The 27,100-nt window shown below is 40.8% G+C and overlaps 1 protein-coding gene and 1 long non-coding RNA gene across 4 annotated transcripts in view; one reads left to right on the top strand and one right to left on the bottom strand.

Moving 5' to 3' along the window:
* Positions 1-27,100, top strand: part of LOC308459821 — a 406,481-nt gene that overhangs the window by 258,608 nt on the left and 120,773 nt on the right. The gene's annotated exons all lie outside the window — the stretch shown is intronic.
* Positions 1-27,100, bottom strand: part of INSC (INSC spindle orientation adaptor protein) — a 150,909-nt gene that overhangs the window by 53,473 nt on the left and 70,336 nt on the right. For all 3 annotated transcript variants that reach the window (XM_080975214.1, XM_080975215.1, XM_080975213.1), the window contains 5 exons: positions 10,941-11,286; positions 9,481-9,533; positions 9,012-9,135; positions 7,988-8,101; positions 492-617 (listed from right to left, as the gene is read on the bottom strand). In XM_080975214.1, coding sequence (XP_080831340.1) covers positions 492-617; positions 7,988-8,101; positions 9,012-9,135; positions 9,481-9,533; positions 10,941-11,286 — 763 coding nt within the window. The remainder of the gene's footprint in view (positions 1-491; positions 618-7,987; positions 8,102-9,011; positions 9,136-9,480; positions 9,534-10,940; positions 11,287-27,100) is intronic.

Raw genomic sequence — 27,100 nt, 5'->3', positions numbered from 1 at the left:
CACCTTCTCTAGTCATCACATGCTTATTGCAAGTATAAAATGGGTGGAGAAAGAGGCAATTTACCACTCCTGAGCTCTTTGGAGAAAAGCCAGGAAAAATAGGTATATATTATCTTAGCAATTCTTGGAACTACTCTGTAGGGTAGATCAGATTCATAATTAAGGCAAGATTTAATCCAAAGGCTTCCCAATTCACAGCCCAATTTTGCTTAGATGCTACGCTACAGTGTTCTACTACAAATGAAAGGAAGGGAGTATCCAAAATCATCCAGCAGAGGCTGTTTGCTACTCTCAGGATTGACAGGCAAAACTGGTCACTTAATAAAAGTGCTATCTGCATCCATTAAAATAAATGGGTGCAATATTTGCAACCAGTACATCGAGCAAAAGTCCCTTTCTGGAAAGAATAAATACTTTCCCTGGCTTGGATTATACAAAGTCCTAAGGAGAATACTTTCTTTAGCACAGACAGAGTGCTAAGATAATCATACCTTTTCCAGCTGTTGGATTCCTTCCTCCACACAGCAGACAGATGCCAATGTCCTGAGTGTCTGAGGATATAGGCACCTGAAGCAATCCTGACGACAGATCTTAAAAAGAGCAACAATGCCCCCTTCCTGTTGAAAAAAAATCAGGAAACCAGTTGGAATAAATTATCATGCAGTCCAATGCAGTCTTATTTCAGGACCAGCTATTACTCTTTTTGTAATTTCTTCTATGTACATACCAGCAGGTCAGCAGAAACAAGCTCCTGTTGAGAACACATATCTTTTAAATTTAAATTTGTTGCACATATGGTGAGTTACCATTAGAATTTCCAATTTCAAGAGCACTGTATTCTCCTGAAATATTAAAATGAAAACTGTTCGTTTTGCACTTCAACTAAAAGTAAGAACACACACACAAATTATGCGTAATTATCCACATTTCTGCTTCCCTGTCTGTAATTACTATTTTCAAATAGGTGTAAATCCTACCCCCCAAGACAATGTTAGCTTTTCTGAGTGTCTTGAATTAGTTCATTAGCAATGTGTTTGTTTTCACAGGCTCCTTGCCAGATTCCAGACCCAAGTTCAGAGGCAATTGCCCCAGGACCACAGTATCTAATGGAATAATAAAATGACAGGCCAATGCAGAAATAAACTTAGTTCTGTTTAGCCTTGCTGAAATTCTGGACACCACAAATTTCAATACTGATTTGAGTGAAAATTATCTGCAGATAAGTTTGCTTAAAATCCTTGGCTTGAGTGGTTTTGCAGTTTCATGAAATTCTTCCTTTTCCCTATTACATTTGCATTACACAGCAATAAGACAATTCAGAAAGCTTTACTGGCAATAGAACAGCCCAAGGAAAGCAAATGAAATTCCATTGATTTATGGAATGAAAATGAAAGGCAAAAGCTGCTCTTGAATAGTCCTATTATCTCCCTGGGAGCTAATGCAGAACAGTGGCCCAAGGGTTGCCATCAACCTTTTCTTTGATTCTACATAAAAAGAATATAGTCCAAGAGTTTAATTTAACGTAGGGAAATATACTTATTCATTAAATTTGCATTCTGCTTTTTCATCAAGCGGTTCTATCTGTTGATGGATGGCCATCCTGACTTGGCCCCAGACACACTGACCAGATGTTTGGAAGCTGTGGCTGGATGGTTATGTGGGAGCCGGTTGAAGCTAAATCCTTCGAAGACAGAGGTCCTGTGGCTGGGACGGGACGATATGGGATTGGGGGGGCAACTCCCATTTCTTGTGGGGGCACAATTAGTGCCAGCACCGTCCATTAAGAGTCTGGGTGTAATCTTCGACACCTCCCTTTCCATGGAGGTGCAGATTGCAGCTACAACAAAGGCAGCATTTTTCCATCTCCGCCAAGCTAAGCAGTTGGCTCCTTACCTCTCTCGCCCTGACCTAGCCACTGTGATCCACGCGACGGTCACCTCCAGACTGGATTATTGTAACTCACTCTACGTGGGGCTGCCCTTGAGACTGACCCAGAAACTCCAGCGGGTGCAGAATGCTGCAGCGAGACTCCTTACGGGGTCTTCGCTGCAAGATCACATTCACCCGGTGCTATACCAGCTGCACTGGCTCCTGGTGGAGTACAGGATCAGGTTTAAGGTGCTGGTTTTAACCTTTAAAGCCCTATACGGCCTAGGACCCTCGTACCTACGGGACCGCCTCTCCTGGTATGCCCCACAGAGAAACTTACGGTCTTCAAATAAAAACATCTTGAAGGTCCCAGGCCACAGAGAAGTTAGGCTGGCCTCAACTAGAGCCAGGGCTTTTTCGGCCGTGGCTCCGATCTGGTGGAACACACTGTCACAAGAGACCAGGGCCCTGCGGGACTTGACATCTTTCCGCAGGGCCTGCAAGACAGAGCTGTTCCACCAGGCCTTTGGCCAGGGCACAGCCTGACTCCCTCCCTCGGCAATCTTCACGGAGCTCTGGCCCAATGGTTGCCAGTGGCTTGAATTAATTAATTTTATAATGAATGATTTTAGAGTGTTGTTTGTGCTGTACTTTTGTACTGTTTTATTGTTGTTAGCCCCCCTGAGCCCGGCTTCGGCTGGGGAGGGCGGGATATAAATAAAATTTATTATTATTATTATTATTATTATTATTATTATTATTATTTTCCAACGTTGCACTTAGTAAGTAAATGGATATGAATGTGTATTTAACCTGGTGGTAAGTAGGAACTGTATCCACTTTTTCATAACAAAATCTGACTATATCTTACTCCATTTGCATACCATGGAAAATGCTAATGTTCCAGAAGTGATACAGACTTCTGCTGCATGCATTTGAATTTGCATTCACCATCAGATGTCCTCCTCGAAGGAGGGTTCTCTTGGTGGTTGTTCACACACCTTCAGGAAGGCTAGCCTGGTGCCTGTGGTCTTCCAGGTACCAGACGAAGAACTTCTAATCACCCAAGGCCACAGGCATGTTGCTATTGCTTGATTTCATTAATAGCATTCATCGATTCTGCTGTGTTCTGCTTACAATTGACAGGAGATACTTGAGCTTCTCCCTGACATTTCCCAGATTGTTCTTGAGGAGGGGAGGAATCAGCACACCTAGCTGCTCATCACCACTGTGGAAGGTCAGTGGGACAATCATCTGTCATCAAAATCCTACTACACAGGCACTGTGCACCACATCTTGCATCACACAAGGGCCATAGCATCTAGGGCTGGGAAAGACTTCTGCCTGTAACCCTGGAGGACTGTTGCCATTCATTGTAGACTTTAAAAAAGGGAGCAGGTGGCATTGTGGTCACTGTAGACAATGTGCATGTGTTGCCCTCATGCTGCTTTGAAATGTCAGTAGAGAGCAGCATCCAGGGCCAAGCCTTCACCCAGCCAAGGTGGAGAGTTAGGTTGCCTCCTCTGAACACCATTTCTCCAAAATTTGTCAGAGGAATTGCCCTTCACTCAAAGACCAATTATTTCCCCACTGCCGCCACTCCTCTGCAAGTTTATTTAAACTTTCCTTCGCTATTTAAATAGAGCTGGCTCGAATCATCCCTCACCATTAGCTGATGTGAGTTGCAATCAAACAACTTCCAGAAGGCCACATATTAGCCACCCCTGGTTTAAAACATCCTTGGAAGGGAGAAAATTGGCCTCGGAGTCACACTTCTTCATTCTACCACTTCATCTGTGGTATATTTTTTTACCTCACAGTGGCCCTCATTGCACATGAAAACTTCACCTGCAATTTTGGGACATGTCCCCTGAGCTTTTCAGTTACACTAATATCAGCTATCCACAAGCAGGAAACCCAAGCTGTGTGTGTCTGTGTGTGAAAGCAAAGAAATGAAATATCGGAATGTGACATAGTTTTATAAATGTTTGCACACATGACTAAAAAACAATTACACTGCACTTATCCTAAATCAAAGGCAATATGTACTGTGCAGAGTTTGTCACTGCACGTTTAAAAGCCAGTGCAGTTGATCAGTTTACAGAATGGCAGCAGGACCATCAGGCTTTACTGAAGGGCTATCTTTCTTCTCTACAGCCTTATTAAGTGGGAACTTTAAATGGATGACACTGCTAAGTCCCCGCTGACACTAGTACATTAGCTGGAAACAACTGTGTGACAAAAAGGCTGCACGGCCGCATGCTTTCATCTGCCACTGACAGAAAGTGAACTATCAGCGTACTTTCAGCAAAAAGCAAAATATATTAACTGCATAATATCATTTGCAGCTTAACGCATCCACTGAGAGAGGAGATGCCAAGTTCAGCAACAAATGGTCCCTGCATCTTCAGTTGCCTTAGTCCGCAAGGGAATAGGAAACATTTAGTTTAGAAAAAAGTAAGGGAGAACATGAGAAAGAGGTCAAAATTATGCACAGTGCGTAAAGGAAGGTTTTTCTCCCTCTTTCATAATACTAGAATCTGGGGTCATCTAGTGAAGCTGAGTGAATTAAGTATTTCTTCAGACAGTTCATAGATGAACTGTAGCATCTACTGCCACATAATGAAGTGATGGCCACCAACTTGGATTGCTTTAAAAGGGGACTGGACAAATTCCTGGGGGGTAATAATAATAATAATTACTTATATCCCATCCATCTGGCTGGGTTTCCCCAGCCACTCTGGGCGGCTTCCAACAGAATATTAAAAACACGATAAAACATCAAACATTAAAAACTTCCCTTAACAGGGTTGCCTTCAGATGTCTTCTAAAAGTCAGATAGTTGTTTATTCCCTTGACATCTGATGGGAGGGTGTTCCACAGGGCAGGCGCCACTACCGAGAAGGCCCTCTGCCTGGTTCCCTGTAACCTCACTTCTCGCAGTAGAGGAACCGGCAGAAGGCCCTCAGCGCTGGATCTCAGTGTCAGGGCTGAACAATGGGGATGGAGACACTCCTTCAGGATATCAATGGCTATTCGTCATGAGAGCTACATGACATGCAGTACTGGAGGCAGAATGTCTCTGAGTACCAGTTGATGGGTACCACAAGTGGGAGGATGCTACTGCACTCATGTCCCACCTGAGAGCTTCCCAGAGGCATCAACTTGGCCACTGTGGGAAAGAAAATGTTGGTCTGGTTCAGTAGGGCCTTTCTCGTTCTTGTGTTTCAGGAAGAGCATGCAAGCCGATGTGATGTGGAACCTAGAATTAGAATTGACAGCTGGAGCTCTGCACTCTACAGTAATGACTCTTTGCCTTTCATTTCTGTCTCTCTCCCTGATAGAAGTTAAAGCCAGTTTATCATAAAACAGCTGGTTCAAAGAGAAAGCTATTTGGGTACAGTGGATTGCCATGCAGCTTGGGCAATTTTCTCCATACTCGGCACAGGTCGCACATTGCATAGGCAGCTGAAGGGGGAGACTGAAAGAGGTTCAAAGGAGACTGGCAATGTGCTTTGTTTTTTAAAAATAAAGAAACAAATAAATGAAAAATAAAGGTTGCAGGAGGCAAAGCAGATGGTTTAACAACTTCAAAAAACTGAACATGTTTAATCTAAGAGGGATAGGATTAAAGGAAGGAGGCTGCAGGAGCTTTTCAAACATTCTTGCTCCTGAGCGTTAAATGCTGGACTCAACCCTTTATTTACCACAGAATGAAAAACCTGGTGTGATCGAAGGGCATTCTAAATATCAGAGCTATAGGGCTGAGAAACATTTTAATGGAAATCCACTCAACCTCCTTTATTAAAACAGCATTGATTTTCATGGTGTAGCCTGTAATAATAAAAGGATGAATCTGTTCCGTGGAGGTGTGTGCAAGAAAGAGAGATGAGTAAATTGCCTAATTTAAGGTCCCCCTTCTACATCCTCCAGCCATGTGAAAACTGATGCTTTATTTTATTTTTTATTTTTTTTAAACAACCCTAATAGTTATCCAGTTCGTAAGTCTTGACTCCAATGTCACTGGTATGGTGAGCAAGTCGTAAACCATGCCCTCACTGCCTCTTTGGTGGGCTCAGTAGATCCCCTTTGGAGAAAACTGTTTACAGGAATCTTAACCATGTTTGTCTGTCTGTGTCTGTCTGTTTGGTCTTGCCTTATTCTTAACTGTGACAAACACTGAAATAATTTAGAAATAATTTGCTTTAATAGAGCCCATTTTCTACAAGTCCAACAAACCATCCTTAAGATTAATAACCCCGCTTAACTGAGGTCTTATTGTGATGGCAAAGCTTTAAAAAGACAGATTGTTTTTGCAAACGCGGTAAGATTTATGGGTCTGGAAGCTGACAGTCCAAAAGGCAGAGCCTAACAGACAAACCATGATAGAGAATTTTCTCTTCAAATCTTCTGGTCAATATGTACAATTTAATGTATTCAAGTACTATATGTATGCTCTGCTTTTCTTTTCCCACACAAAATGAGAGAAATATAAAATGGGTAAGAGGAGTCCAGTGGAAGGGGCTTTGATTTCCTCTGCCATGTGGCTCTACAGATGAAAGACTAGAACTCTGGGTTATTGAGTAATGGACCAAATGAAGTACTTTTTTACACAACCCACAAGTCACTTAATTATCAGGATACCAGAATGGCTAGTGACTTGCCCTCATGTGTTCCTCAGAGCATTTAGCTAGCTACATGGGCAGGAGCACCTCTGGTTTGGGCAGATTATCTCCATGCCTTCATTAACTATGGTTTCTCTTGTGTGGTTATTTGCTTGGATCATACAGCTTCTGTTCACACAAGTACCAAGCTAACATGGAGAGATACCCATCAATTTTGGGATCATAATGGTAGGCACACTTCCAAAGCAGCTTGTAATTTGGGTTTTAGGTGAATTTCTTTTTTAGGGTTAGAATAGCTTCAGAAAGGATTATTGTGTCAACAGTTATTAGCTGTAGTAACTTAATGGAAACTCCAGGTTTGGGGAGTAATATATCTGATGAGGATGATGAAGTAGTCAAACAACAAGCGATGGCTCTCAGCATTATGCTTGTAAGCCTGACCCATATCAGAGACAGAATGCTGAGCTAAATGAAATGTTGGCCTAAGCCAAAGAGACCACTCTAATGCTTGTAGGCTGAGAACACAATCCTAGAGGCTAAATAGCTCTTAGCCATTTATTTGCTGCTTATTTTTGACTGTTCTTGGCACTCTCTTTTATCTTATTTTATACTGTATTGATTTTGTGTAAGCTGCCTTGTGTACTTTTTGTAGAAAAGTAAGATGTGAATTCAGCTACAACACCAAAAATAATATACAAACAATAATTCAAGGAACTCACAGTATTATTCCATGCAAATTTATTCAAATGGAAGTTCCACAGTGCTCAGTGGGGCTTATTTTCACATAAATGCACATAGGATTTCAGTCTGTTTCATCTAACAGATTGGCTATGTCAAATACAATATATTATATTTACTTCTCTTTGTTACCACTCCATGAAATCTTGTATAACTATGAAGAACCCCAACACAATGCCTAAGCATAAAGTTCATTTTTTCATTGAAACCATTCAATCAAGGTGACTGACAGCCCAAACAACTTCTTGTCAACTGACCTTTTGAAATTAAAAAGATGTGAAGAGGCAATCGATTGAAGTAATAGAAAGTTCAAATGATTTTTTTATTTTATTTTTATAGAAAAAGCTTGTTTTGAAAGAACCTTGTATCTCTGTGAAATTAAGACCACATCTTCTGGTGACAAATGATTCTGCAGGATGACCAGTAGTGCCTTGGGCTCCTGCTACTGTTACATTGCTAGGCTGGCTTGCTAAACAGCTGCTTTGGTTATTTAATATTGCAATTGTTTTACAATTGTTTTGACAATATTTATCTTGGCAAATATGAGAGCCCATTTGGACTGACTTGTGGACATTTTTTTTTAGATAGAGCATGAATAGATAGATTGAGATAGAGCTTCAGAAACACTGATTTCCTCTTAGAATACAGAATAGCTTACCTGGTCATTTCATGTTACAAGACACCTACAAAAGAACACATGTGCCAACAAAGATCCTAAGAAGTTCTCAGATTGCCTGAGTACAAGGGGGGCTTACCTTAGCAATGATGCGGCACAGGTGAGAGCCTTCCTGGGTAAGACTGAACAAGTTGCTGGTAGCTGACTCAGCAGAATACAGATTATCTGATGTGTCTATTTCTCTCACCAGGTTCTGGGCAACGAAGACAAACATAAATTTCATTTACTTCCACATATATGTGCAAACAGAGTGATGTCTAGGGCTTGGCTTCTTGGTTTCTTGTGAATTTAGTTAGCTTAAAGCTTTGTGTTGAAACTGCAGAGTTTTTGTTTAGGGAAAAGTGCCATTACAGTGGTACCTTGGTTCTGAAATGCCTTGGTACTCAAACAACTTGGAACGCAAACACTGCAAACCCGGAAGTAAGTAAGTAACCCGGTTTGCAAACTTTTTTCAGAAGCTGAACGTGCTCCGTTTTGAGTGTTACGCTTCCGTGAGTGCAACACTTCTGTTTTGAGTGTTACACTGAGGTCTATCTGTTTTTGCTATTTATTTTGCTCTTTTTGTTTTGTTTTTGTGACTGTGTGGAACCCAGTTCAGCTATTGATTGATTGATTGATTGATTGATTGATTGATTGATTATTGTGTGACTGCAGTACATTGTTTATTGCTTTCATTTTATAGATCAATGGTTGTATTAGATAGTAAAATTCATGTTAAATTGCTGTTTTAGGAGTTGTTTTTAAAAGTCTGGAACAGATTAATCCATTTTGCATTACTTTCTATGAGAAAGCACACCTTGGTTTTGGAACACTTTGGTTTTGGAACAGACTTCCGAAAGGGATTAAGTTTGAGAACCAAGGTACCACTGTATAAGAGAACAAGGGAGGCATTCATGGTGAGTTCTGACACCTCTTTTTCTAGGAAAATGGCCCTGGGAAAAGTCAAACTGCATTTCCAAACCCCCGAAATGAGAACATCAGTGATGAATCCCAGGAGACCTCAGAGGCTGCATGATACATTCATGGGATGAAAACCAAGCAAATATTTTAATACTTCCAAACATTTTCCTTATTGTTACATATAGTTAAGAACATTTACTAACCTTTATTTCATGGGTTAAAGCTAGTTCTATCAACTGGCCAAAATACTGTGCAACTGTGGTTAGAGCATCATTAATACAAGATTTCATAGACTTTAATATCTGCTCATCTTCAATCTGGATGCACCTGAAAGGAAAGGTAAGAAAAATAGTGCAATTGTCCCTGTGGTGCTTTAGCCATCATGTGAACAGAAGCTAAGCCTTAATCAAGATGTGAGACCAAACAGTAGCTCTTAATATTAAGGCACCAATTTAAGATGATGACCCAAAGCGCCAGTTCACTTCTCTCAAGAAATAGGCTAAAACACAGAAATGTAGAACTCCGCTATGTAGAACCACCATTCCTCTACTAACAGAAAAAAATATTGCGTGCATCAGAGCCAACAGATTACAAGCACTAATTGAGAGTATAAAGTGACCCATTTATTTCAAACCAATTATAGCATTGGGCAAAACAAATATTTTATATTACCTTTCAGTAACTGTTGTAAGTTCAGAACATTTTTCCACTAGCATTTTTTCATACTGCAGATGAAAGAGAACAGAGATGTGTTGTTTTAGTGTTATCGTTTGTCTTTGCATTATGGGAAATGATAGAATTACATTGCTTTAAACAGAACCAAAGGATGAATTTTAATTTAATGTATTTTTAAAGTAAATTTAATTGATTGTGGCTTAGAGGGGCGATTTAGAGGAGGAAATCAATGGGGAAAGAAGTAGAAGTTTTAAGGACTTTCCTCCCACCAGCCCCCTGTTTCTCTGATCTAAACACCCTCGTCTCAAAGTGGCTTTTCTCTAAAACAGGGGTGGGGAATCTGTGGCTTTCTAGATGCTTCTGGAGGGCATCTTCCATCATCCCTGTCCATAGGCCATATTGGTCAAGGCCGATGGGATTTGGAGTCTGACAACATATGGAGGGCCACAGACTTCCCCACCCCTGCTCTCAAAAAGAGGTTGATTAAGCATGTGCATGTAACATTAGTCTGGCATTTAAAGATGCTAACTTGAGAACAATTCTAAGAGGTGGAAATTGAGCTGTACCCAATCAGCTGGGTTTTGAAGAGAGTACATAGAGTGTGTCTTGAATGCAGAAGGTTCCAGGTGCAGTCCTTGACATTGCCAATCTAAAACACTCAACTAATGAGCCCTACAAGCAGAAGCCCATGTAACGACTTCAAGCAATTGGGTTTGCCCCCTTTCTCTTCCCCCTGTGTGTCCCCTATAGCCCACCCCTTTGGCTCTGGGAGACTCAGGGAAACCCCTGAAACAGCAGGGAGGGGGACAAGGAGAGGGCAGGCCATTCCATTCGGCAAGCAGAAATGCTTGTGGGAGCCAGTGTGGTGTAGTGGTTAAGAGCAGTAGATTCGTAATCTGGGGAACCGGGTTTGCATCTCCGCTCCTCCACATGCAGCTGCTGGGTGACCTTGGGCCAGTCACACTTCTTTGAAGTCTCTCAGCCCCATTCACCTCACAGAGTGTTTGTTGTGGGTGAGGAAGGGAAAGGAGAATGTTAGCTGCTTTGAGACTCCTTCGGGTAGTGATAAAGCGGGATATCAAATCCAAGCTCTTCTTCTCCTCTTCTCTTGTGCTGATGAAGCTATCTGTTCAACGCTACACTGAATTCCTCCCATAGGTAAAAAGTGATGTCAAGGAGCCCTGGCTGTTACCTTGGAAAGCAAGATGCCTGTCAGAGCTATTGAGTTAGATGGGGAAACAGTCTGAGCTAGTATAGGCAGCTTGATAGGTTTCCCATTATTACATGATGTGTCTATTTCCAAAACCCAAGAGGATGAATTGGTAATATGTTCAGAATAAGTTTTATTCAAAACGAAACAAAAACATGCATGTAAAGTTTTCTATGGGGTCTTTCCTTTAAAAACAAACAACATTTATATCAGCATTCTGGATGCTGTTATTTCACAGTAATCCTACCTCATGCATTTCTTCCCAAGAATTCCTCTTGAATGTGTTGTATTCATTTATCATTGAACGGACATGGCAGTTGACTCTTACTGTCATGCTGTGGACCCTCTGCCACCTGTTCTTCTCTAGTTTTTGAACGATCCTCGTTAGCTCAGTACTTATAATCCAAGCTCTTTTCAGCAACAACTGCAAGTTATCACAAGCGCTGTGTTCCGATGACAGAGAAAATTCACTTTGGGCATCTTCTTCTAGGCTGATTGGTTTTGACTGAAGAATACACATGCATTCACAATCAGTCATGAGCTTCAAGTCTTCCATCCACCGTTGAACAGAGTCTACCTGGATTAAATGCATACTGAAAAGAAGGGCGGGGGAGATGAAAATACTACATATTAGTATACTAGCTCCTATCTAGTAAATCTGGTACAGAGCTTCTAAATTTCAGGCACAAGATTCAGGCACAAAAAGTGTATTGAAGTTCCATTTGGCATATGAAAATGAATACCGGCTGAATGCTAGACATTCTAAGGTTGATCCCATAAGCATTAATTTTCCAGATTCTATCAAATATCCACGTTTCTAACAGTGGACGGGCAGATGTATTGGTGAGTCAAAATTTAGGGTCTGATAGAGACAGCCATTTCCTGTTTTTTGTCCCCAAGATACCATATACTGCCTCCATTTAGAGATTATATTTTATCCATAATCATGGCTAATAGCCATGATTATGGATAAATAGACCATTTATCTCAGTTTGAGAAAAAGGCAACAGAATCTACTTTGTTCCAGCTAATCCACTTTATGAACTACAGCTACACATGGTTTATAATTTGTCTGCATGCATAAACTGCACAGTAATGTCCATTCCTGCAATAGCTGACATTTGGCTGAATCATATGTGCCTGTTTAACACAAAATACCCACAAAATTCCTGAGATTATGTTACATATTATATGCACATAAAATATGCACATTAGCCATAGATTTCCCATTCATGGTGGCATATGCAACTCTGCTTAAAGTTTGGTCTTGAGTACCTGCTCCCCATTCCACTCTCCCAGCAAGTTAGTAGCTTGTTTTCACTGTGATTATTTAACACGCCAGTCACACTTTAATATATGACTGGTGTCAGATTCTGAACATTTATTTGGATGTCAGTCACAATGATTTAAGTTGATTGCAAGTCTAAGTGTGTATAACCAGCATTAGAATCCCAGAGCTATTTCATATCACGATTTCCTATGCAGCAACTCAACTTGACTTGTTCAGTAATTTGGGGGTGGGTGTTGAACTAATCTTGTAAACATTGGACACATGTCGAGACCTTATTGTTTACAGATGACACAAGAATAAGCACACTGCCAGTTATGCTCAACTGAGAGGTGCTGCATCGTCTGTCACTACAGAGGAGCCATACAGAGAAGTGTACTAACCTTGCTGTGAGGGGATTATTCGCAAATTTAATCTGAAGGTACCTTTGATCTGCAAGCCAAAATTATGACTCTAGGAGGATTCCTTGAGGTATCCAGCAACTTTCCTGAGCTAGCTCCAAAAGTCACAAGAGTTACCTTGAACTCAATCTATGACCAATATTCTTCCTTATTATGGGTTGTAGTTTTCATGTGCTGTAGTCTTCAAAGCTGTAATTTGATTAGTTATGTTTTGTGCCTGTTGTATTTTCATACTGTAATAGCTTCTTTCATTCATACTCTTGTTCTCAAGATTCTGATTTGTTTTAGTGGATTCACTTATTTTTCCCGGGTTGCATCCAATGGTGGCTTTGCCTTCGCAGGAAACATTTCAACTTGCACAAGTCATTTTGCCATTCCCTCTCTAATCAGTTTGACCCTGAGTTGCTCCTGACTATTACTGGGCCTTCTAGAATAGAACGGGGTATGGCCGAGAGGGCTGCAGTAGTTTGGTGAGGTTGGCAGCATTTGGGTGCCCTGGGGTGCACAAGTAAAAACATTTCCCCCTAAAGCAAAGCCATTATTTGATGCAACCCCTTATTTGAATATATATATATATAATCATGGAACATAAAATCCAGCCCTCATAATAGAATTCATAAATGCATTTTGTATTCAGTACAGTGGTACGTCGGGTTACTAACTTAATTCGTTCCAGAGGTCTGTTCTTAACCTCAAACCGTTCTTAACCTGAGGTACCACTTTAGCTAATGGGGCCTCCCACTGGCATGCAATTTCTGTCCTCATCCTGAGGTAAAGTTCTTAACCTGAGGTACTACTTCCGGGTTAGCGGAGTCTGTAACCCGAAGTGTTTCTAACCCAAGGTGTTTTTAATCCAAGATACCACTGTATTAGCCTGGCTACATATAAAACAACCATACTAGATGTTTTTTATAATCCAGAGTGGAATCTTAAGAACAGTGGCTACTTTGCCTTTCAAGGTGCACAACATCTCCAAACAAGCTGCAAATATATAGCTCTAAGCACCACTATATTACTTCTTTATTATTCTACATTTATTCCCTGGTTTCAGTTAAAATTAAAATCAATAACTAAACCAGCAGAGAGAAACCTTTACAGGCAGGAAAACAGCTTAACTGATTTTCCTGAGATTAATAGAAGTATTAGAATGGCAATCATTCTGAGCCCACACTAACAGCTATAGAAATGGCACTGCCTTTACTGTTCCTCTTAGAGATGCTCTTGGTTCAGACCCTAATTAGATTTCAGGAATCGATGCTGGGAGTGTTGCAAAAAAAGGGGGGGATATTTTCTGACCTGTACCATGAACATTCATGCTGAATGTTTTGGGTATATGTTCGGTAGTTCTAGAACTTGAATGAAAACTATAGTTACAGGCCATTTGTCTTAAGCTTGAATTGTTGCTGGGCATGCATCTTTCAGCAAATGTAATTATTGTGATCCAAACATCTAAAGGAGTCTCAGGGTACTATAGTAAGAGTTGTGTGTGTCGGAAATAAGAACTGCCTTGTAGGGCAGGGGACAAGAGAATTAGATTGTGAGCTTTCACCTTTCACTTACAAGGTTTAATTCATCTAATAGATTTTATCCTGCCTTTCAGTGTATCTCCACTATCCAATCGTCCAAGGCAGTTCATGAGTAGAATCTTGGGTTTGAAATACAAATGCACCTTTATGCAAAAATTAGAGCACAAGCTTTGAAAGTAGAAGCTTCTGGGTTTAATGCTCAGCTTTTTCAGAGATGGGTGGGAAAGACTCCTGCCTGGAGAGCAACTATATACCGTACCAAGCGACATGGACCATTGATCGGATTCAGCTTCATAAGCTGATATGAATTCACATGTCTTCAGTATTATGTTTTCCAATATTCTATAATGCTGTGGGGTTTGTGTCAAAATATTTCTCTAAAATACATGAAGAACAGCATTATAAAAAAGCTATGAGAATTATAAATATCTTAGCATTGTAAGTATTTTAGACCTATAGATAGATGATAGATAGATAGATAGATAGATGATAGATAGATAGATAGATGATAGATAGATAGATAGATGATAGATAGATAGATACAGTAGATGATATAGATAGATAGATAGATAGATAGATAGATAGATAGATAGATAGATAGACGGACATTTGTGTAACTGTCTAGAGATGAGCTGTTCGTGTGTATCAAACCCTGCACAGACCTAACAGCAGGTTGAACATGTCAATCTCTGACAAAACTGATCATCTCTTTAGTGGGAAGAAAAACTTTCAGACGAGCAGATGGCTGGTGCTATTAAAGCTGACATTTCGTTGCTGGCAGTGTCAGAAACAATTCTGCTCATCCCCCAGTGGCAAATGCAGAGAGACATCTTCAACGTGTGCAGTTACTGGTCCAGCCAGGCACACACCATCCTTTCTAGAGACAGATGCATTGTATTGTAAAGCCTTCAAAATTTGAGAGTTTCCTGTTTATGCCAAGCAGTCCGGTCCAAAACACTTTAGATAATAAAGTAAAATACATGGCTAAACAAAGTCAGTCACATTTCAGGTGAAGTAAAGTACTATTGATTTTCAATGTGATGAGCTCCTAAGTATTGTCATTTCTTAGAATGATTTAGGCTAAAACTCTGAACTCACATACTCTTAAAATATATACAGCAGAGTACAAATGAAATAATTAAGAATAATCCACGTGAATGGCTTGAGAACTTGCATTTTTCTTTTATATCGCTTTTACAGCAATTCAGAAAAATACATGAAAAACATAAACAGAGTCACTACGGATTTAAGGCACCCACAGAAAACCAGCTACTTTATCAAAAGCCAAACAGAACAGCTAGGTCTTACAACTCAGGATTAGATTTCAATCATTAATCCAGTTGTGTACACAGTCACACTGAAGGTGACTTGAGCAAATGTAATTAGGTACACAACATCCATCTTGGACTCATGAAGACCTGATTCATAAACCATAATGCCTGCAATTAAGCCTGATCTCTTCCATTAAAGACAGCAAGGCTTAGCTGGCTTGTGGGTAATAGCTCAGGTTTAATTGGTATGAATCTTGTGCCATAAATTACTTAGAATATGCATGTGATGCATAAGGCACAACTGACTTCTCTTCTGTCCTTGGTTACAACCCTACAGTTATGAAAATCACTGTTCTGAAAATCTAAGATTCTACATTATTTTGAATGGATCTATGCCAGCGCTAGTCACACATTAGTTGTATTTAGATGTCACAATAAACCATGGTTATAATGAAGGTTGCAAGCATTGCCTCCCCCAGGTTTGCACTTATTTCTCCTCTTCTGGCTTGTCTATAAGGAATTTGGAAGTTTGGGAGCTTGTCATCTCTTTCCAGTGAAACAAACTATGTTTATTCTTAATGTGTTTGAAAGAAGCCAACTTCAAACAATGGCTTGTTTCAATGAACCAGAGTCAAGATTAACCAAAGTTTACGGTTTGACTGACATGTGAGAAGTGAACATTTCTGATCTCCTCACAACTTTACTAGAGGAGGGTGGGGAGCATAGTACCCTGGGAGTAGGGGAGAGGCTAAACTAATTCCCATCACATAATTTATCATGATATCCAAACACAGCCATTCTGTACAGCTAAAGGTGAATCTAGGGTCCTTTCTCAGGTGTGTTCATTCTTTTCAAACCATAATGTTGAGGAATCACAGGGCTCCCATCCAGCTCATAGAAAAAAGTATGAAAACTTGTGTAAAGAGAGCTCTACATACTCTCTCTCTCTCTCTCTCTCTCTCTCTCTCTCTCTCTCTGACCTAAATTAACTATGGAGAACCTGAGAAACACACATGGTTCAAATTGAAAAACACTCTCTCTACTTCCTTCATTTGGGCCTTTATATTCTTGACTTTTTTTTTTTTAAGCCACAAATATCTGTGACAAACATGGTTTAATCGCATTTGACCATATGCCCTAACCAAAATTACATGCTTTCCCAACAGTCTAAAATAATGCTTACAGAGCGCTACAGGAGCCAGTGGGAAAGTCTTCCAAATCTGGGGTGAGTAATAGACAGCCCAAACCTACATTAATTCACAGTATGGACCCTCTTAAATGTGTCTACACATTTACCTTTCCATTTTAACTATACACACACATCAATAATTATTTGCATAGCAGGCAACTAATTAAAGAAATTGTAGTCATCCTGTCCAGCAGAAATTATAGAAAATGAATTGCCTTGAGACAGGTCATTTAAACAAAACAAAACAAAACAAAACAAATCCCTTCTGATTATTCAATCCATTTTTATATATATGCTACCATAACCCCATTTCAGTTGAGGACCACTTTATGCTACACATGCTCTGCTTCATTTGCCTTTTATAACCCATAAGCATCCTATACTACAGTATTTTGTGAGTAGAATTTATGCTAGTGATCAGAATGTAGCAGGTGCTCACCACCTGCATCCGAACTGTGCTCCGAAAATGTTTGTATAAGAGCATAGTTGTGCTGTCTCCTTGGTGCGGTATCCTACGATCCAGCATAGGATTCAGATAAAAGGGAGAAAGCAGCCATTTCCCACCCTAGAAAAGGGTGGAGGTCCTTGGAGATGGGGCACACAGCAATTACTTGTGGGGAAAGCAAATTTCCACCATAAAGCACTGGATCCACTTTCCTACAGCAGTTAAGAGCAGTATAAATGCCATAGTCCACAACGCCTGTCAACAATAGTAGATAAGGTAGATTGGTGAGCCACAGGTGATATTTAATGCTGTTAGAAGAAGTGTGTGCTAGCTTTGAAAGAATTAGGTGCAAAATTGGTAGAAGTTATATCTGAAACACGTATTCTAAGACATTTCAGCTCATCATCACAAACTAGAAGAGAATATGGATTCATTTCAGTGACATGTTAAATGTCATTTCAGCTGGGGTCATTTTTTTACCCTCAAAAAGCTGTATAAAAGAATGCATAACAAATAAATGAAAATGAGGGCTAGTGGATTGTTGCTAGCATGACACAGAAAAGCAATATTTTTAGAAGGAATATGAAGGAGTAAGCACTCACCAGAGAACATGTAGTCGTTCTGATAAGTGTGCTTAGTTTTTCATGAGCATTCATCCCGATTGGTGTTTGGGGAGGTCATGTGCCAAACAGCATTCATCCCAATCTGCAATGTTTATATATATGTATAAACATTTCAGTACAGATTGGTGCAGTGTGGATCAGAGCTTTTTTTTCCAGCTGATGCTCACCGGAGCTCAACTCCAGCACCTCTCAGGTAGGCGCCATTGCCATTCCAAGAGAATAAGGGAAACATTAATTGTGAACTCCAGCACCTCTTTTTCTAGAAAAATAGCACTGGTGTAGATGCACTGGCAAAACCAATCCAGCAGTCCAGTCAGTGCATCCGCGCCATGTCATTTTCCACATCAATTGCCCCTCTTGTCCCATAAGCAGCAGCAACAACACACCTGCCACAAAGCCAGTGTTGGGGCTCCACTCCACTTCTGGAGATATGGGGACAAAGAGCAGGGAAGGGAGGGCAAAGACATGGAAGGCTTTGAAGGTAAATACGAGGAGTCTGTGCTCCATTCAGGATCAGACAGAAAACTAATGTGGGGATTTCAGGAAGGGTGCCATTGTCTGCGTGATGAGAATGGTAAGGCATTAACCTTGGAGCTTTGTCAGTTTGTGCTAATTCTATTAAAAGCATAACACATTAAAGTTACCACTGTTAGAATCTCAGAATATATACAAAGGTATGGCATATTGACAAAAAGGCCATTTATCCCAACGTAACAATGGGTGGGAAATAGCTACATATAAAAGCAGCAGTAAAAATAATTCAGGAGAAAAGCACATATCCTTCTGCCAGCCAAAGGTATTCTAGCTTAGGTAATTGAAAAAATATATATCTGCCCTACCTATGAATAACTGTGACTGGCCACACAGTAGCTTGTGGCTACACCCTTTGCCAAGCCAGCTTTGCGATGTGTGTTTTCTGCAATCCTGATTTTAAAAATCCACTAAATATTAAGTGCATGGATGGAATAATGCCCATGAATTAATGTCACCAGCAGCAACAAATGCTAAATTGGTTGTGCTAAGTTGCATCAAAAGAGTGTTTTTCACTAACCCACTTTGTGCTCAGCCATTTGGACACGATGATTCCTACAGTTTGCAGTCACGGCAGCATCCTACCCACCTAGCTGGTCTGGAGCAGCGCAGGATTACGTAGTTGCCAGTTGAGCAAATTTTGGTTCCCTTTCCTAAATGGGTCCAAGGATGAAAGGTTCCACACACAGAGAGGCACACACCTCTTCTGCATGATTACATTAACTGGCCTCAAGGCGGGCTTCATATAGCTTGACTTTTTTTCACTCTGTATGAGTTAGGTCACAACAGACAGATTCTGTGTAAGTTACGAAAAAGCAGTGGTAGGGAGCCTCTGACCTGTAGGCTTTGCCACACCTACCCATTTGGCCTGTGAGGCTGTTCTGACCAAGTGTCACCCACCTGCCACACATAATGGGACATGGGTGGCGCTGCGGTCTAAACCACTGAGCCTCTTGGGCTTGCCGATTGGCAGGCCAGCGATTTTAATACATGTGACAGAGTGAGCTCCCATTGCTCTGTCCCAGCTCCTGCCAACCTAGCAGTTCGAAATCACGTGAGTGCAAGTAGATTAATAGGTACCGCTGCAGTGGGAAGGTAAACAGCATTTCTGTGCACTCCGGCACTCATCCCGGTGTCCCGTTGTGCCAGAAGGGGTTTAGTCATGCTGGTCACATGACCTGGAAAGCTCTCTGTGGACAAACGCTGGCTTCCTCGGCCTGAAAGCGAGATGAGAGCTACAAGCCCATAGTCGCCTTTGAATGGACTTTGAATGGATTAACCATCTTTTCTTGCCTGCTTCTTGGGAGAAAAGCAATGACAAACCAAGACAGCATCTTAAAAAGCAGAGACATCACCTTGCCAACAAAGGTCCATATAGTTAAAGCTATGGTTTTCCCAATACTGATGTATGGAAGTGAGAGCTGGACCATAAAGAAGGCTGATCACCGAAGAATTGATGCTTTTGAATTATGGTGCTGAAGGAGACTCTTGAGAGTCCCATGGACTGCAAGAAGATCAAACCTATCCATTCTTAAGGAAATCAGCCCTGAGTGCTCACTGGAAGGGCAGATCCTGAAGCTGAGACTCCAATGTTTTGGCCACCTCATGAGAAGAGAAGACTCCCTGGTAAAGACCCTGATGTTGGGAAAGATGGAGGGCATAAGGAGAAGGGGACGACAGAGGACGAGATGGTTGGATAGTGTTCTCGAAGCTACCAGCATGAGTTTGACCAAACTGCGGGAGGCAGTGGAAGACAGGAATGTCTGGCATGCTCTGGTCCATGGGGTCACAAAGAGTCGGACATGACTAAACGACTAAACAACAACAACAACCATCTTTTCTGACCAAGCCTCACACACCTGCCACACACACTACAGGTGTGGTGCAGGTAAGGGTGTGGCGGTGCCAGAAGGGAAAGACATGGAGGACAGTGGTGAACATTTTGAGGGATTGCAGTTGTGAGGGGATTGTTACTCAAGCCAACCTACTCAGGTTGGTGGACTAGGGATCTCCTCTTTGGCCCTGGTGGCCTAATTGCCTCTTTTCTTCTTTCCCGGGTGTGAGGTGCCCAATGGCTCTGTGGTGGTAAAAATGGCATTTGACTCCAGAAACTCACCTATATTTCCAAAAACGTTACTAGTGTGTCTGTAAATTTATGCAAAAGGTTAACTGATGGCATTGGGTCATTTCTCTCTGTGTCTTATTTTTCCAGTCTTCAGTTCAATTATATCCATTCAAAAAAACTGAAAATTAAAATTCATCTGAATTTTAGTACAAATTTTCCTAATATTTCACCTGACACAAACCTTTTAAGCAAATATACCAAATGTAATGCACATATATATTTCACATTTACATCCATTTTTAGCCACACTTTTTGGAGAACTATATCAAAAATTTCAGAGTTTTATTGGTGCCTGAAGCACATCATTGTTAAACCTGCAGATGTTAGAAGAAATACTTTATCTCCGTGTAATTCCTTATAACTGACATAGGTGGCTATTAAAATTAAGTTTTTCAGGAAATTATTGTTGATTTCACTCCACCAGCATCGATTGTATTGATCATTACAATTGTACAGATGTAGGTTAGATGCAGCAGTACAGAGTTAATTTTTCTTGAATAAATTATCTTCATTATCACCAGTGGTGACAAATTTATAAGTTATGAATATGCACTTATTATTACAAAGCCTGGATATCTACAGGGTTAATGAAGTGTTGCACCAACACTTTGGAGTATCTGATGATTAAGAAGTCCAGAGTTGTTGACAGAATATTTATTCAGTTGATTGGTATATATCATCTAAATACATGGTCAAAACCAAAAAAAAGAAGCAATTAAAAGGCATGCATGGGGGCACCAATTCCACAATGAAACCCATCTGGAAGCATCCAAAAGAGAATAAGGTTTAGACTGCATTGTGATTAAAGCAATGTTTTCACCAAATAGTTTGATCCTCTTGAGTATCTTCTACCTGCTTCCAGTACCTCTGCAATCATACAGAACCATTTCATTTATAGGAGCAATACTTTCACATACGTCCATCATGAATACTTGTGTAAATGTTGGTACAGCTGTTTTACTGGGATTTCTTTTCAAAGGAAAAGAATACAAATAGTCTTGCCATGATACGCTTGTTGCAAACCAGTTTTTCTAACCCTGGAGCATAGTTTACAGGAATAGTCCGGAAGTCTTTTATTTATTTATTTTTAAAAGTGTGATTTTCTGAATCTGCCGTGGAGAGGCTTACGTCAGAGAGAAGCTACAAGTCAGAGTCAGCAGTTCAGCAGGTTCATCTTTGAATTCTTTCAGCACTCTTGGGTGAACGCCAAGCAGTCCTGGTGACTTATTGCTGTTTAATCTATTAGCTACACTGAAACATTTCTTCCACCGAAACGTTAATGTGTGACAGCTTTTCGGATATGCTACCATAAGACAATAAATAATTCAGGGGTGGGTATTTCTCCAGTATCCTCTGTCCAAGGAGGATAGACAGATGTGGAAAATTCATTAACCTTTTACACAGCAGTTTTCATGATCCAAGAGCTTGCCACTTATAGTGGCCCAGTTATCCTTCAAAATACCTGAGAAGCTACACTGTTCTTATACCGGAAATACTGATGTTGTAGTAGCACAACTTGTCTAAACAGTTCTGCAAACAAAGCTCTGGACCCCTCCTTTGCGAGGGTATATTTTCCCCTTACGATGTCCTTCCTTTGTTTCTTGATGTCATCATTCCCAGAAATACAAGGTAGAATCCAACAGAAGACCAGAATTGGGGGGAACAGGGGACTATGGGAATGAGGAATCATGAGAAGCCCGAGACATTTTGGCACCTGAGACAAGCCACCAATTGGTGCTCACCCCAATCTCACCCTGCCAGGGAAGAGGGGTTAAGTGAATATCTACCTCAGAAACAAGAGAGGAATAAAGATCTACATTGGGATTTGCTGCCTCTGTGTATCCTGCCACCTAAGGTGGTCACCTCATCTAGCCTCATAGGTGGGCTGGTCCTGCCCTTTTTGCTAATGGATGCCTTTTTGTTAATGGAACGAAGACTACTATATTCTACCTACAAGACCAATTATTCCTCTCCAACATTCACTAACCAGGTGCCTTCACTGACTGATATATCCACCTAACTACTTACGCAATGTAAGCCATATAACACCAGAGAACTAGTCTCACAAAATCCTGCAGCTTAACTTCTGCTAGCAGGATTCATTTTGCAAGCCACCTGGCTCCATAGCTGTATGAATAAGCTAATCACATAAGTTTTGAAATGCATGAATCAGCCAAAAAAAACCCCACCCCAACCCCACCCAAAACACCAATACTTTGCTAACCCTGATTCTACCAACACTTGCAATTTTATCCAGTCTGTGGTGACATCATGTTTTGAAAGCCTAAATCTCAAAATGAATCGAAATTGTGGAAACTCAGAGAATGAGAGGAGGTGTCTAAACAGGTAGCACCAGACAGATAATTAACTGATTCAAGAATATGAAGTCACCCTATTCATTTCTTGTCACTGAATAAGAATGGAGCTCATTCACTTCCCAGTGAATTTCTAAATACAAATTAGGCACTCAGTATTCCAAGGCATTATAAAAAAAAAAACCAAAATAAACAATGTTTTCCAGAAAGAGAACACACAGAACAAAAATAAGCCAATTGTCCTGCGATGATTGTTGCTTTGGGCTCAAATAAAGTTCACTTATTATTATACATGAAAACAACCTTTGGGATTAGAAAACTGAAACAGCAGTGGATACTATTGTCTTTGCCACAATAGCAATATCATCCTCTCAGGCTTGAGGATGTAACCCCTGACACTAAATATTAACAAGCAGATAGTTTTTCTTCAGGAGCCAATTTGCAATAGAAAATAAATATTAGAATAAAAATATTGTTCAAAATATATATGTCTCCCTGTTTTACTCTAAGTAAATATGCACATTTAAAATATCTAGATTTTTTCTCTAGAGTATAAAAAATTATGTATTATCCTGCCCTTTTTGTAGAAACAAAGAGAGATTTCCTGGCCCATTAAATTGTAAATTAGAAGTTTATAGGCCTGCAGACAAATAAATAAGCAAATAAACTGGCTGGGGTTACAATTAATGTGTGAAACTCAGGAGCTTTACACCTCAGATGTGAACATAATAGCAGCGAAAATCCAGCCCTTAAAACTCAAATCATCAAACTAAAAACAGCAGCAAAACCAACAATCATCTCTTCATGCTCTGTTTCTTCCTGTGAGATATTATAGTTGGCTAATGTTTTCTAATATTGCTTCCTGTCCTGAACCCTGCGGGTAGAATGCACACACACAGCTGTATTTATGAGTAAAAAGATCTAACCATTTAAAGAGCTTGGAAGAGCTGGTTTTCACATCTAACAATCTGAAAAGTGAACTAGACCAGCCAGCTTCCAGAAAAGAAAATGTCTGTACTGTTGTCCTTTCTGCTCTCTAGCCCCATAAATGAACCAGCTTCCCCTGACCAAGTGACACACTGTACAAGATTTGCTTCCAATTTGTCTTAACACCTCCGCTTAAAATGATGGTGGGTCCAAATGTTTAGACTCAAAACCACAGAAGTACATATTCTCATTCAGTCACAACATCCTGCTATCAGAATATAATACATAGGCTGTCAGGATACGCAGAACTGATTGTTTTGCCTGGACTTCAGTGCTTCCTGACAGACTTTTGTCTTGCGAGGATGTATTTTTAATGAGAGTAGGAAGCTACTTTTGAAAGGTGAGCACCTTCTGGAGAAAAGCAATAACAAGAATCCAAAAGAACCCAGGACTCCAGACACCTGCCATTTTTTGGTACTCTCAGTTTACAAGCAGTTTTACTTTAAGTCTGTGGAAGCAGTGAGAAGGCTGGTATGTAGAAAAACTTGGGGGCTTGACTATTGTAACAGGGATTCTCTTCAGTGGCAGAAAAAGAGCAGGAGAGGAGATCTGTAGTTTAGGGTCTTCCATGAGTTTTGTTTTGCTAATAATTAGCTCCAGTGAGCTGCTCTAAAGATGATGGGGGTGTTGGTTTGGGATACCTGTCCTCTCATGTCAATTCCCTGATGTAACGCAAGCCCCTACCCTTGCACTGAGAAAAACAGCATCAGAGTGCCACACAAACTCATATTCTGTGTGGTTATAGCAGTGACAGGGCAGCAAGGTGGGATGGTTAGGCTAGACTCCATTATGTCTTCGTGATCAGAAGTGGAAAGGTTGAGCTTCTGACATTTCAACCTTGATCATAATGGGTAAATCCACAAATGAGTATAACTTTTTACATTGTTGAAGGAAATGTGCTGATTTGCATGCCAAGAGCCGCGACCCGCAGTTCCCTAGTGGCTAACAAACACACGGACATGAGCATTTAGGTTTATGGGCCACAACTTTATTGGTTACAGGTGTGAGCGGTTTGGCTTAGGCATTGGGTGAAGCCAAGCTATATCTCGACTCCCGCCCATCTGCAGGGAGTCCACCTAAGGGTAAACCACCAATAGGTGGAGCCCTATGATTTACATCAAATAGGGGCAACCCAAGAGGACCCTGTTGGGATCGTGGCATGGCCCTAGCCCATGTCCGGGCATAGGACAGGATCCACACCCATGGATGCTTTAACAGGATATCCTTAATGAGGAAGGGCAGGCGGAAGTTACAGCCTCCCCTCCATCCAAACAAAGGCTTACCCAATGCCTAACCTTGCAAAGTTATGCCGATTGCTACAAGGTAGGCGAAAACCAAATGGCTGGTACCAATTTGCCAAGTGGAAAAAAATCCTACCTGGCCCCAACAATATGGCAGCAAACATTTGTCCATAGCAAGGTCGTGTCAGAGCAAAGCATGAAAAACAGGGCGGGTAGGTTGGGAGATCTGGCAAAAGGGCGAGAGAAGGGGGCCCTCCAGAAATATTCTTGTATGCCACAGTAGCTGCAAAAATATTAATCGCTATGAATTGCAAAGGAGAGAAAATTCTGACTAAACTGGAGTGCCAAAGTAAACTGCTAGAATATGCCAAGCTGGCAAAAATGTCAGAGAAACTGAGAGGTCATACTGATCAAACATTTATTAGAAAATGGGACATGTACAAAAAATACCTTAAGGACTATTGTAATAATATGACATCAGTGGCAGGCCTCGTATGACTTCTGTGGCATGATGGATAATTATAAGAGAATATATTACTGATGAAAATTGACAAAAAGGAAAAGGAAAACAAACAGTGAGCTAGATAGATTAAGTGGATGGATTGATGGGAAGTAGATGGATTGATGGGAAGCCGTTAGAAATGCAAGAAGAACTTATTGTGATATGATATAACAAATATTACCATTTTCTTTTCTTTTTTTCTGGATAAACCTTTTGTTCATTGTTTCCTTTTAATTTCAATAAAGCATTAATAAAAAATAAAAAGGAGGAGGGGCCTCCAGCCACGCCACAGTTTAATTTCCCATGGCCATACCCCCCACTGGTTCTGATTGGCCATTGGGGCCACACTGGGCATGGCCCCACCCACTGCTGGTGGTGCAGCCGGGGCGGCCACAAGATTGCCCACTGAAAAAGGTGAACGGACATAGCAGCACCTTCAGGTGGGAAGAATCTTGCCAAAGTCCAGAGAACAGTGTGAACAGGTTTCTGTGCTAGGTGCCTTTAAAGCCAGCATATAAGGGAGAGGAGGGGATGTTTTGTTTTGCAGATGTTTTGTTTCATTTTGGAAATTCACATGAACATTGCATACAGGATCATAGCTGTCAACATATCCCTTTTTTTAAGGGAAATTCCCTTATTCCGAATAGGATTCCTCGCAAGAAAAAGGAAAACCCTGACAGCTATGTACAGGATAGAGGAAAGTTACACGCAAAATTTCAGCAAGATAATTGCAGTCGTTAGGAGTTAAGAGAATGGAAAAAATAGTACTTGAGACCCCCTTTGTTTATCTTCTGGTCAAAATGGGCACTAAATTCACAGAATGTGCAAAGCTGATTAGAATAGAAATAGGTAAAGGTAAAGGTAAAGGACCCCTGGACGGTTAAGTCCAGTCAAAGGCAACCACAGGGTGCAGCGCTCATCTTGCTTCAGGTCGCTATTTGTCCACAGACAATTTTCAGGGTCATGCTGCCAGCATGACTAAACCACTTCTTGCACAACTTCCTGACACTGTGACAAGTGCCAGAGTGCACAGAAATGCCCTTTACCTAGCTTTCCAACTGCTAGATTGGCAGAAGCTGGGACAGAGCAATGGGAGCTCACCCCATCACGCGGATTCAAATTGCTGACCTTCTGATCGGCAAGCCCAAGAGGCTCAGTGGTTTAGACCACGGCACTACCCGTTCCTAGAACAGAAATAAATATGGCCATGCGGCAGAGTGATTTGAGCCATCCTGTTCCATCTCAAGAGAACAGGATATTCAGTGGTTATATTTGTAAGTATATGTATATCAGTACAGGTTTCTCAGCTTAAAGGTCTACATCTATGCAAAAACAGAAGACAAGAAGCATTTCTTTGTCATTACAAAATCCTTTGCATTTCTTGCTACACCACTTCTCTTCATATAGGCTAATATACACAACAGAAACGACAATGTAATCTTGTGCCTCATTAAGTTAATAGGAGAAAACATGCAGAGGATCGCAGTCTGAAAGACCTAACAGACACCAAATACTTAACAGACCTAACAGATACCAAATAATTTGCTGAGGCAAAAAAAAATTGGGTCAGTAACACACTAGGCCACTAGCCTGTTTGTCAGAAGCTAAGAGCAAATTCACTGACAGAGCTGTGAAGTCGTTCTACCAGTTCTCTTTTTATCTTGCTTGTTAGATGTGACTGAACAATTGGTTTTTAAGACCTGCTCCTGCATCTATAGACAGCAGAAAAGCAAATTAAGGCAATTAAATGAGGAGGTAAATTGGAATGAAGGACAACAAATAAGACAGAAATCTGAGTCTGTGGTGACAAGAAGCTTCAGAATAAGTAATTTTCTAGGAAGAAGTTATTTGCAAAGAGAGAGTGCACACATTGAAAATATATATAATATGAACAATTGTCCACTGATTTGACAGATTAACTGGTGAAAAGAAGCTCCATGAGCTAGCTAGTCGATGGGGAGAA

The sequence above is a fragment of the Podarcis pityusensis genome, assembly GCF_964106645.2.
Source record: "Podarcis pityusensis genome assembly, chromosome: 1".
Taxonomy (NCBI): Eukaryota; Metazoa; Chordata; class Lepidosauria; order Squamata; family Lacertidae; genus Podarcis; species Podarcis pityusensis.
Note: the sequence above shows the minus strand (reverse complement) of the source record. Positions and strands in the feature narration are given on the sequence as shown.